Genomic DNA, 12,999 nt, shown 5'->3' on the forward strand with positions numbered 1-12,999 from the left:
AAAATAGCAGACAGTCTGGGAATGGTGAGTTCAGTTTTACACCTTTGGGGTGAGTGGGTCAGCTGGCAGTCAGCACAGAGGTCTGTGGGGTTGGTCTACACTTGGCAGTGACCATCAGGAATAATGGTTGTAGTTGCTTATGGGTTTTCCAGAAAGTCTCAGGCACGGTGATGTGTAGCGTGTGTTTTGGGCTCTCTGTGTGTCCTGCCTGCCAGTGTCCTCCTACAAGCAGTCCCTTCGGCCAGGTCTGCACTGCTGACTTCCAGAGAAAGTCTCACCCTTGTTGGTCTTTGCAAGGACTTTGACTTTGACCCTTAGGTAAATGGGAGTGTGTGATCCTACATGCCTCAAAGGGGTTGCTCTGGTGGAAAGGGTGAGGAACAGACATCAGGGCACAGGGCGGGAGTCAGGACAGCCAGGACGAGGATGCTGTGATGACACAGGGGCTGATGGCCAGGGCTTGAGCTGGGGGAGTGGTGGAGGTGGCCCAAGTGGTCAGATCCCAGAATATTCTGCAGGGAGAGCTGGCCTAGAGCTGACTGCTGAGAGAGAGAGAGAGAGGGAGAGAGAGAGAGAGAGAGAGAGGAGTCCTTAACATTTACATCTGAACTTACAACAGGGACTACCTACTTTGGAAAAGGGCAAGATGAAGAAACTGGAGAAGAACCAGCCAAGATGGCCATTGGCTAAGCTCTGTCCTCTGTTCTGTCTTAGTTCTTACGGTCAAAGCCAGCCCTGCTGGCCAAGCACCACCCCCATCCCCGGCCCAGCCGCCCCCCACCCCCACCCAGGTGATGCTGGGGCCTTTGCAGGGCCGGAGCGACCTGTGGCCAGCAGCCGGTGGTGAGGCCCAGCGGTTTGAGGCCCAGCTGGAAGGGAAGCTGGTGACGGCAGGCAGCCCTGTGGTCCTCCTGGCGAACCTCAGCTGGCAGGCCGGCCGCAAGTTGGCCTTTTCCGCGTCACTGAGCAACCTGCTGAGCGACCAGGCCCACCTGTCAGGTAGGAAGAGGGACCCCCTCCTTCCACTCCCTCTCTTCAGCGGGCCAGGCTACAGGAGCCGGAGGGGTAGCCTGAGTAGCCCACGTGGGGTCCCCCCCCCCAGAATTAACATCCCACCTCAGGGAAAATCTGGTCTGCGCATGTGCTCACAGCTTCCCGCCAGTCCCCCAACACTGACTGCCCTCCATGAGCCACAGAGCAGCAGCTTTTGGACCATTTTGATTCTGGCCTGTGTTACACCATGCATAAAATACACATTTTGCATCGTGACCCAAGTTGCCCAGGGCACGGTTTAAACCTTGAACCCCTGGCCTGGCCTGGGCCTGGCCGGTCAGATCCCCGCCCTGACAGCTGAGCTGGGATGCGGCCCTCAGCTATGCTCTGCCTGGGATGTTCTGGGAGATTCTGAGGGAATGATGTCAGGGGCTGGGGTGCTGGCCGCCCAGTGGGGGCACTTCGGGAATTGTCCCGGGCCCTGCTCTCCCTGTGTGATCGGGCTGGATGTCCATAGAGCAGGAGCGAGGTTTACCAGATGGCCTAGAAGGCCCTGTCATTTCCCTTCTGTTCTATCCTTATTTTGTTCTACTTAAACATTTTGGCTGAACCCACCAAAGTGACTTTCGGGCCACCCACCGTTGCCACCCAGTAATGCGGTGAGCTCTTGGACACCAGCGTTCCTCGGCAGAGACGCGGGCATGGGTTCTGCTAGGACACCCCCCCCCCAACTTCTCGGTCCCCTGGACGGTTCCCATTTCCTTGGTTTCCCTGGAGCCGGGGTGGGGGGTCCGTCCTGGGGTGTGGGCTGTGGCCTCACCACACCTGCCCCTCACTGCCTGCCCCGCCCTCCCCAAACCTGCGTGCAGTGCGGCTTGAGAAGAAGGCAGAGGACGGGCTGCAGGTGGTGGCCGTGGGCGGCGAGCTCTCTGTGCCCCGTGCGGTGGCACTGCACCTGGAGGGCCTGCTGCGGACACACCGCGGCCTCTGGACCAGCTCCCTGAGGATTAAGTACAGCCTCCTGGGTACGGCGCCCCGTGCTGGGCTGGGGGGAGGTGGGAGAACCCACATTGTCTCCTGGGGATCCCGCTCTGAGGGCTCAGGTGCCACCTGGTCACCTGGTTTGGCCCTCACCACACCGTCCCGTAGCCCTTGAGCACCAGCCAGTTTAAAAAACAAAACAGTGTGTGTTTGGGGGCCAGAAGCCCGTCTTTTAAAACCTCTCCAGCCATAGGTTCCAATGGGCGACATGAAGTGGAGTGCATCAGAGCAGGGATCGGGGGTGGCTGAGACTGGGCTGGGGGCTCCTCTCCCTGGAATGGGGGTGGAGGGCTGGCGGAGGATGGGCAGGTGTCTCTGGTCATCCTGCACAGGTCAGGCGAGGCAGCTGGCCCACGAGTGCCACACCAGCCAGAAGCTGTGGACACAGAGTGGCTCACAGGCGACCTATGAGCTGGAACTGGATCACGAGCTCCACTGCACGCAGACCCCAGCCCTCAGCCACAAGGTGGGTGTCCTGGCTGGCCGGGGGTCTGGAGAGAGCCCGCAGCTCGTCCTCACGGAGAGGGGTTTGCTCAAGGTCATGTATGGGAACGGGGCTAGAATTGGAGCTTTGCTCTCAGGCTCCCGTGCCTTGGTTCTGTTGGTCTTTATTGAACGCCTGCAGTGTGTGTAACATTCAGGGGAGAGCTATGCACACGGCAGCATTAGGTCTGTACCGTCCCATTGCTGGGCAGAGGGGCACAGAGAGAGACAGACCAGACCAAGAGAGCCGTAAGTGACATGGGTGATAGCGCAGAGACTGAGCGAGTGGGACAGTGGGGAAGGCTTCTTTGGGAAAAATAAATTTTAAGCAATGCAACAGTTCCATTCCTATGGAAGCATGCTGCAGGCAGAGGGCATGGCAAGTGCAAAGGTCCTGGGACAGGAAGGAGAGATGGAACGACGGGACCTAGCAGTTCACCAGAGTGGCTGGCAGGGTCAGCAAAAGGGAGAAGCAGGCAGCTGTGCCTTTGTTAATTTCCTTAGTTCACATTTGCCTCTCCTGCTGGATTCTAGCCCCTGTGAGTGCGGGGTCTTCTCGATTCTTTATGCTTGGGTATCTGACGTCCAGTGCTGGGCATCATACTAGGTACTCAGGAAATATGTGCTCAGTGAAGGGATAAATGAATGAACCTGTATTGCTTGACCTGTAGTTCAGAGATAGGAGAGGAAAGCCAAAAGCTGAGTGTAAAAGCCTTGTCCACTTAGAGTCTATCTGGGCAGCCAGAGGCTGCCATGGGAGAGTCCGGGGTAGAGGACCTGGGGTTGGAGCCATTTTCCCATGGCAGCTGGCTCTTTCAGACCCTTCATGGGGCATGCACCAAGGTGAGGCCCACCAGCCACTCGCCTCAGGCTCAGCATTTAAGGGTTACTGACAACACAGGAGGGTGCACCAGATTCGGGTGCCCCGTCTTGCCAAATAAAAATCAACGCAACGACCGTTCTCCTGCAGAACTGTCTTCCCAGAGAAACAAGCCCGCCTTCCCCAGGGTGGGCGGCTGTGAGGGGGCCCGGGGATGGACAGACAAGACTTTCTTGGGGCTCTCCCTGGTGGGGTGTGTCCCCAGGTTCAGGTGCGGCATGAGGAGGGCGTGGGCTCCCTGCACTCCCAGCTGGAGGCGAGCTACGGGGTGCGTTGGAACGAGAGCGGCGGTAAGAGGCAGCTTCGCATCAGCCAGACCTTCCAGAACAACTCGGGTCCGGCCCTGAGCAATTACTTTGTGGAGGTGAGCCCAACTCCTGCAGAACTTGAACTTGCCCCCACCCACTCCCCGCTGGGAGTCTAACATCTGCAAGGCGGGGGTGGGGTGTTCAGCCGCGAGGATATTTGCCATCAGCTGCCTGCCAGGGGACTTGGGAAGCACGGATCTCCATCTGTAAGTGCATTTGGGAAATGGCTTCGCTTTCAGATTTCAGCCGAGGGTTCGCTGTTCCTGGTAAGTAACATACACATGAGTGCTTAGCCGCAAAACAGTCAATATGCTGCTGTAAGGCACGCACTTAGTGTGTTTCTTTTTAAATTGTTCCATATCTTTTTTTTTTTAATTGCAGGAAAAGAGACACAACATAAAATTGACTGTTTCTGCCATCTTTAGGCATACGGTTCAGGGTCATTAGTTACATTCACCAGCATCCGTCCCCAAAACTTAGTCGTCTTGAACATGTGAGCCTCTGTCCCCCTGTCCCCGTTCAATCAGAACTGCTCACTCCCCACTCCCCCCAATGTTTGTTATTTTCTGTCATTTTAGAGGGTAGCTATGCTGATAGGGGTTTAGGGGTACCCCGTTGTGGTTTTGATACTGAGTGATGCTGAGATCTTTTCTGCGCCCTTGTCAGCCATTGGTTCGTCGTCTTGGGAGAAATGTCTGTTTAAGTCCTTGGCCCGTTTTTGAATCAGATTGTTGGCTTTGTTGCTACTGAGTTGCGAGAGTTCTTGATACATACGGATATTAACTTCTAATCAGATACATAGTCTGCAAACACATTCTCCCATTTTAACCCATTGCCTTTTCCACCTGTCGACAGGGTCCTTTGATCCTCCCCAAATTTTACCTGTGCATTTGGTCTGATTGATTTCTTTTTACATTTGGGGCCTGGGTTTTGAGTGTCCTAGCTAAGAAATCCTTGCCACATCCAATGTTTTAGTTTTCCCCCTTTGCTTTCTTCTAAACGTCTTCTAGTTTCAGCTGTTAACATTTAGGTCTTTGATGCATTTTGAATTAATTTCTGTGTGTGGTGTAAGTTAAGTGTCCAGCTACATTCTCTTGCCTGGGGATAGCCCCTGGTCCCAGCCGCGTGTGCTGGACAGGCTGTGCTTGCCCCCGTGGAGTATGCGTGCCGTGTTTGTGGGAAAATCACTTGACAGATGTGTGAGTTAATTTTGGGGCACCCCGTTCTATCTCATGAGTCTGTATGTCCCCGCCGTACTGTTTTGATTACCATAGCTTTGTGAGACCTCCAACTTTCTGCTGCTTTTTCGAGATTGTTTGAGCTGTTTGGGGTCCCTTGAGATCCCATATGAATTTTAAGATGGATTTTTCTGTTTCTGCCATACACACGAAAATGCCATTCCAATTTTGATAGGGGTAGAGTTCAATCTATAGGTTGCTCTGGGGAGTACTGCCGTCTTACCAATATTTAGTCTGTCTGTCTGCGAACACAGGATGTCTTTCTCTGTATTTGTGTCTTCTCTAATTTCTTCCAGCAACATTTTGTCATTTCCAGCAGGGACCTGTTTGGCCTCCTTGCTTAACATTATTCCTAAGCATAAAATTGCTTTTAAATACCAATACTTTGGGGCACCTGGGTGGCTCTGTCTGCCTTCAACTCAGGTCGTGGTCCCGGCATCCTGGGATCAAGCCCCGCATCAGGCTCCCTGCTCAGCGGGGAGCCTGCTTCTCCCTCTGCCTGCCGCTCCCCCTGCTTGTACTCACTCTCTCTCACAAAAAAATAAAATCTTAAAGTAAGATAATAAAATCTTAAAAAAAAATACCAATACCGTGTGATTAAATTCCCCTTGTGAGAAAAATGTCACACTTGAATCTAAAACTCCTATTTTTTTGGTCCACGACAAGCCATTCCCATACTCTGGCCAGTATTTTACTTTGACCCTTTAAAACACATTGCTGATCTGGATGGAAGGGGCATCTCGTTTGAATTTACATTTCCCCGATAATCAACAAGGCTGAGTGCCATCTTTCTATATATTTTTCCTACCTTTGCATTACCTTTCCAGGGACAGCTTTTTTTGTATTGGCATTGGAAGAAAATTAGAATTTTGACTTAATTGGTAGTTTTTTCTATAATCACAGTATGTGTTATGTTACTATTCTAAATCATGAAATTTTCTTTTTTTAAAAAAAGACTTTATTTATTTATTGGACAGACAGAGATCACAAGTAGGCAGAGAGGCAGGCAGAGAGAGAAGGGGAAGCAGGCTCCCTGCTGAGCAGAGAGCCTGATGTGGGGGTCAATCCCAGGACCCTGGGATCATGACCTGAGCCACCCAGGCACCTAATCATGAAAATTTCTTATTCCTGGAAAGCATCTGGTCCTAAAGGTTTTAGGGACGAGATTAAAGACTGCTTGTTTCTGCAAGCCCTCTCGGGTGTGGCAGACACCACGCTAGCTTCTGGGGAGACACGTGTGAGATACTGTTTACCCTTAAGAAGGTGACAGGGAACAGAAGAGGGAAGGGCAGAGTGGGCAGTGATGAGGCATTTGTTAATGCCAGGCTATGTTTTCAGATACATTGTTTGTATTATTTCATTTAACCCCTGAGAAGTAACTAACCACTATCCTCATTCTGCTGGGGATAAATTGTGTAAACAGACTCGTCTGAGTTCTCACAGCGACTATGTGGCAAGACTTTGAATTGAAACTTCAGTAGGTCTCAGTGCCCACCTCAAGCTCTTAACCTCTCGGCTGGGCCGGATTGTGCCAGAATTAATTGACTAGAAAATAATTTACTCAGTGATTTGTCAAGACCAGAAAAGACTTCCCAGTTAATTCTATGAGGCCGGTATCATCCTAATGCCAAAACCAGACCAAGACACGAGAAAAGAAAAACTAAAGACCTCTTCTAAATAAAGATACAAAATCCTCAAGAAAACACTACCAAACTGAATTCAGCAATGTAGAAATGGAATTACACAATATGACCAGATGGGGTTTATTCCCCGAATTCAAGGTTGGTTTCACATTTGAGAATCAGTCAAGGTGTATTACGCCATATTCATGGACTGGTGGAGACCACATGATCGTCTGAACAGAAGCAGAAAAAGTATTTGGCAAAACCCCGTACCCTTTCTTGATAAAAACACCGCATAGAGTAGCAATGGAAGAGCACTGATAAAGACCAACTATGAAAAAACCATGGTCAATGTCCTACTTCATGGTGAAAGGCAAAATGCTTTTCCTCTAAGATCAGGAAGAAGAACATCTGCTCTCCCCACCTCTATTCAACATTGTCCTGGAGGTTTTAGCTAGGGCAGTTAGGCAAGAAAAAGAAATACAATGCATCCAGATTGGAAAGGAAGAAAAACTATTTCTGCTTACAGATGACCTTGTATGTGGAAGACCCTGATGAATCCGCAAAAAGATCTATTACAGCTGATAAATGAGTTCCTCCAAAGTTGTAGCAGACAAGATAAATACACAAAAGTCAGATGTCTCTCTCTACACTCGCAGTGAAAACTGTGAAAATGAAATTAAGAGAAAAATTCCATTGGCAACAGTGTCAAGAAAGGATAAACACTTCAGTATAAGTGTAACAAAAGAATGTAACCTTAATACTCTGAAAACCATGAGACATTGTTGAATGAAATTAAGGCAAACTTAAATAAATGGGAAGGCATCCCAGGTTCTTGGATCGTAAAACAAATGTTAAGATGGCAGCATTTCCCAAATTCACCTAAGTTTCGCTAGTCCCTATCTGTCCCCATCAAAACAATGTGAAATTTTTTTTGCTGACATTGACAAGCTGATCCTAAAATCCATACGGAATTGCAAGGAACACAGACTAGCTCAAACCACCTTGAAAAAGTAGAACAGAGTTGGGGAACTCATTCTTTCCAATTCCAAAATTGACTACAAAGCTCTGATAATTAAGACAGTATGGTAGTGGTGTAAGGATAGACCTACAGAGCAATGAAGTACAATTAGGACTCCTGAAAGAAACCCTTATATTTACAGTTAGTTGATTTTGGACAAGGCTGCCAAGACCATTAAAGAGTGGAAAGAACAATCTTTTCTCCAACGAGCGCAGGTACCACCGGATTTCCATGTGCGAAAGAATGAAGTTGGACCCTTACCTAATACCATATATAAAAACTAATGCAAACCAGATTGTAGAGACCTAAACTGAAGAACCATAAAACTCTTGGAAGAAAACTTAAAAGTGAACCTTTACAACCTCAGAGTAGGCAAGGGTTCCTGAGCCATGACACTAAAAGTGTATTAATCAACAACAAAAACGGATACACTGAGCTTCATCAAAAGTCAAAAAGTTTGTGCTTCCAAAGACTTCATCACAAAAGAGAAGTGACCCACAGAATGGAAGAAAACATCTACAAGTTAATGATGGGTAAGGGATTTCCCCCCCAAATATATAGACAACGCAACAAGAAAAAGGCTTTGGGAAAAAAAGACAAAAAGGATAGGTATCTCTTTACAGAGGGTAGACACACGGCCAATAAGCATATGAAAATATGCTCAACATGATTAGGGAAATGATAATCACAGGGAGATACTAGTACAAACCCACAAGCAAGGCTAAAAACGAAAAAGACAGGGGGTGTTGGTGAGAATATGGAGATGTGAGAACTCTCGTATACTGCTTAAGATCATAAAATGGCAGGACGATATGGAAAAACAGTTTGGTGTATCTTTAAAAATGTTAAGAACGGAGTTACCATATGACATAACCGTTCTACTCCTAGGTCCTCGAGAGAATTCAAAAACCTATGTTCACACAAATCTGCATGGATTATTTATAGAGTGTTATTTGTAAGAGGCAAAAAGGAAGAACATTGCAAAGTCTTCTCAACAATGAATGGACAGGGGCACCTGGGTGTCTCAGTGGGTTAAGCCTCTGCCTTCGGCTCAGGTCATGATCCCAGGATCCTGGGATCGAGCCCTGCATCAGGCTCTCTGCTCAGCGGGGAGCCTGCTTCCCTCCCTCTCTGCCTGCCTCTCTGCCTGCTTGTGATCTCTGCCTCTCAAGTAAATAAAATCTTAAAAAAAATAATGTATAAATAAAATACGATTTATCCATATATAGAATATTGTTCAGCAATAAAAAGGAATAAAGTGCTGATACACACTAGAATATATTCCCGTGTGAATCTTGAAATCATCATGGTAAGTGAAAGGAACCAGACATAAAAGGCCATGTGTTATGTGATGCCGATTCTATAAAATGTCCAGAATGGGCAAGTCCGTAGAACCAGAAAGTAGATTCATGGTTTCCAGGGACAACGGGGAGCAACGGCGGATGGGTACAGGGCTTCTCTGGGAGCGGGCTGGGCAGCTCCTGATAACCGGGGAACTCAGCCCAACCCCTGGCTGTCGTGGTGAGCCAGTGGAATGTTCTAGGTTGGGAATAGACTGATCTGATGAGCATCTCAAGCCATGGCTCTTCTCCAGTTTGTGCTGCAGGTGCTAGACAGGCAGGTGAACTACCGAGTGCAGCTGTATCACTCAAGCCTTCGCCAGCCACACGTGGAGAGCAGCACACACCTGAAGGTGCAGCACAACGGGCGGCTGCCCCTCGTGGCAGGTTTGCAGTGGAAGGACACATCTCGCGCTACCCTGTGGAAGTGGGACGGTGAGTGTCATCTAGGGGAGACTCTTGGGCTAGCAGTTAAGATCTGTGGTCCCCAGGCCTTTGCTCGGGCTGTGCCCATTACCTGGAATAACCTTTCCTTTGCGTTGGTCTGGCCGTCAAGACTCAGACCTTCCATGTGTCCCATGACACTTACGGTTCTATCCTGACAGCTTAGCCTCATGGACAGAGCTCTGCGTTCCAGCCCTTTGCCTGGTTTTCTAGCCTACTCTTACCCCACTTTACCTGTTGCCTGTTATCTGCAGCCCCACTGGCTTCTTTCCCATTCCTGCAAACATAACACAGGGCCTTTGCAATTGCTGTCTCTTCTCCCCGGAATACTCTCTCACTTAAAAAAAAAAAAAATGGATTTGCCATAGCTTATCCTTGAATTAATTTTATTTTTCTTGCAGTAATACGTAGTTTGAAAATTAAAGTAGAAACTATGAGTTGGTAGTTGTTGAAGGGGGTGAGTATTATGTAGCGGTTCATCATGTTATGTTCTGTACTCATATACATACCTGAAATATTCTTTAAAAAAGCTAGCGTATAACAAATACAGTAATCTCCTGTTCCATGTTTTCCTATCCCAAGTTTTGCCTAAAATAGCAACCACTGTAAACTGTTAGCTCTTTTTTGTTAAACCCTTTGGTTCTTAAAATACTGTAATTATATTGTTATTTCTTGATTGTTCTTCTTAAGGCATCCTCGATATATTTCTAACCAGAGAGGATGAGAATTTAACTCTTAAACCAGCCTTTTTTCACATAACTATTTCCCTTCATCCCCCTATGAGAGCTGGTCAGTGAATAGTCAATGTTACTTAATTGTGACTGTAGAAATGTCCTTCACAGCTGAGACACATGGTATACTAAGATTCTAACTTTATGTTTTTCCTGGAGTTATAATTGTCTTTTCCCCATTTGACTAATTTTCTAGTTTTCTCTTTATAATTATTCCCCGAAGTTTTAGTGTCAGCACAAAACTTTTTTTCCAGGTGGTCAGACACATCAGATTATGTATCGGCTTGAATTAGTTCTTGTATCTTTCTTGGAGACCTTCTTCCTGGATCCTCTGTCTTTCGGTTCCGACGTAGACCAGTTGCACAGCTTTGGTTATGGGTCAGCCCTTCCCCGTCATCCTGGGAATTCCTTCCACTTCCCTGGGGCACTGTCCTGTTTTTTACACTCGTGTCATCTCTTGTCATCTTCTTTCTTGGTTTACCCTTTTGTTTTGATCGAGCACATCTTCTAGTAGCTTCCTGAGAGAAGTGTGTTAGTTTCCTAGGGCGGCCTTACCAAAGGACCACAAACTGAGTGGCTTAAAACAACAGTAATAAGGGCTCCTGGGTGGCTCTGTGGGTTAAAGCCTCTGCCTTCGGCTCAGGTCATGATCTCAGGGTTCTGGGATCGATCCCCACATCAGGCTTTCTGCTCAGTGGGGAGCCTGCTTCCTCCTCTCTCTCTGTCTCTCTCTGCCTGACTGTCAAATAAATAAATAAAAATCTTTAAAAACAAAAACAAAAACATAATAGTAATATATTCTCTCAGCAGTTCCAGAGACTAGAATTCTGAGTTCAAGGTGTTGTCAGGGCCATGCTCCCTCTGTTACCTGAATAGAATTCTTCCCTGCCTTTTCCTAGCTCCTGATGGAGGCCGTTGCTACTTGGAGTTCCTTGGCTTATAATGACATGGTTCTCATCTCTGTCTCTGTTGTCACATGGGTTTCTCCTGGGCGTGTGTGTGTGTGTGTGTGTGTTTAGATTTCCCTCTTCTTTAAGATTTTATTTATTTGAGAGAGAGAGAGAGATCACAAGTAGGCAGAGAGGCAGGCAGAGGGGGAGGGGGAAGCAGGCTCACTGCTGAGCAGAGAGCCTGATCCAGAACCCTGAGATCCTGACCTGAGCCGAAGGCAGAGGCTTAACCCACTGAGCCCCTAGAATTCCCTCTTCTTATAGGAATACCAGTTCTATTGGTTTTAGGGCCCACTCTACTCTAGTATGACCTCATTGTAACTACTTACATCTATGATGACCTCATTTCTCAAATAAGGTCACATTCTGGGGTATACTGGGCGGGGCAGTTGGCATTTTGTATATTTTTGAGAGACACAATTTAACTCATAGTGGAATATCACCCTGAATTTAAACTGTCTTCATTCTACCTGGGTAATTTGGCTGAGGAGAGAATTATAGTTTTCCCCTTGGGATTTTGAGGACATCGCTCCAGTGTCAATTCAAATAGTTAAGATCCTATTTCTGGGTCATGATCCTTTTGTATGTGCCCACTTTCTCACTGTCTGGATGCTTTTAGGAACTTCTTTGTATCCTGAGTGTCTTCAGATCTTTTTATGATGTGCCCTGGTGTATGTCAACTTTCATCCATTGTACTGGGCGCTTTGCTTAGACCCTCTCAACTTGGAAACGTCATTTGGGCCTGGGTAATTGGCTTGTACCATCTCTTGGATGATCTCCTTCTTTCTGGATTCTGGAATTCCGGTTAGACAGATGTTGGTCCTCAGAAACCGAGCCTCTAATTTTCTTTCTTTTCTCTCTTTTTTTTTTCCATCTCCTTGTCTTTTTGTTGTTGTTGTTCTGTTTTGAGGACGTATTTCCTCAACTCCATCTGCCCCCCCCTTCTACTACATTTTAACTGTGGCTCTCTTGTATCTCCAAGAGCTCGTCTTGGTTCCCGAGAGTCCTTTTCTTACAGTGTCCTGCTCCGAGAACACAACTCCTCTTCCTTCTCGAGAGAATACCTTACAGACCTGGGGGACTTTGAATTTGTTCTCCCTGAGTTTCTCTTAACTTTTTTTTTCTGAATTCCTATCAGAGGCTTTCAAGTGTCGGGCAAGACTTCGGTATGTGCTGTGTTTAAGGACTGGGCACTCAGCCCTCATTTGCAAGGAGCTCAGCATGTGTTTGGGGGAGCACTTTGATGGGGTTCTCTGTTGAGCAGTTGAGCGGGGAGCCCTGTGGTCTGTATCTGTGGACCTTTCTTTTTCATTCTCTTCTTCCGCAGAGTATCCCCCGTGGGAGGGATGCAGCAGGGCAGGGCCCTGCGCCACTCTATTCGGCATCTCCCTGTCCTCAGCTGGGCAGCACCCCCCCTGGCCTCCTTGTATCTGGTCTGCCTACCTCCAAGCCTTCCTGCCTCAGTTTCCCCAGACCATAAATCTCCCATCTCCAGCAGGTGGCAGGTCACCCTTCCCTTTGACAGACTCACACTGCTTCTCATTTAGGTCCCCACTTGATTGTCACTTCCTCATGGGAACCTTGCAAGAAGCCAGATCCTTATCACCCCCCCCCTTTTATTTGCCTTCGTGGCACTCAGGATTTTTTTTTACCTAGGTCTCCTTATATGTTTATTTGTTCAAGATCTGTCCCTCCTGCCATCTGCCGCCTCTGGGCTGCAAGTCGCATGAAGGCAGCAGCCGTGCCTGCTTGTTCACCGCTCATCCCAAGTGTCCCAAGCAATCTTGTGTGAATTACTCCTTCAAGGGAATGGGAGTATTCATGACAAAAGATGAGACCTGCTTTTAGTGAATCCTGGAAGGGGAAAAGGTTACGTTGATTGTCACCTTTTTGATGATGATGTTGGTGATGGTATTTACTCTTAAAAAAAAAAAAAAAGATGTTATTT

At 47.8% G+C, this 12,999-nt stretch overlaps 1 protein-coding gene across 4 annotated transcripts in view; it reads left to right on the top strand.

Annotated features, from left to right (window-relative positions):
* LOC101689973 overlaps nucleotides 1-12,999 on the top strand; it is a 127,060-nt gene that overhangs the window by 45,740 nt on the left and 68,321 nt on the right. For all 4 annotated transcript variants that reach the window (XM_013055141.2, XM_045072035.1, XM_045072036.1 and 1 more), the window contains 5 exons: nucleotides 813-999; nucleotides 1,863-2,018; nucleotides 2,367-2,500; nucleotides 3,603-3,761; nucleotides 9,181-9,361. In XM_013055141.2, the coding sequence (XP_012910595.2) occupies nucleotides 813-999; nucleotides 1,863-2,018; nucleotides 2,367-2,500; nucleotides 3,603-3,761; nucleotides 9,181-9,361 (817 nt within the window). The remainder of the gene's footprint in view (nucleotides 1-812; nucleotides 1,000-1,862; nucleotides 2,019-2,366; nucleotides 2,501-3,602; nucleotides 3,762-9,180; nucleotides 9,362-12,999) is intronic.

The sequence above is a fragment of the Mustela putorius genome, unplaced genomic scaffold (genome assembly GCF_011764305.1).
Source record: "Mustela putorius furo isolate JIRA1106 unplaced genomic scaffold, ASM1176430v1.1 tig00004007_pilon_pilon_pilon, whole genome shotgun sequence".
In the NCBI taxonomy this organism is placed as follows: domain Eukaryota; kingdom Metazoa; phylum Chordata; class Mammalia; order Carnivora; family Mustelidae; genus Mustela; species Mustela putorius.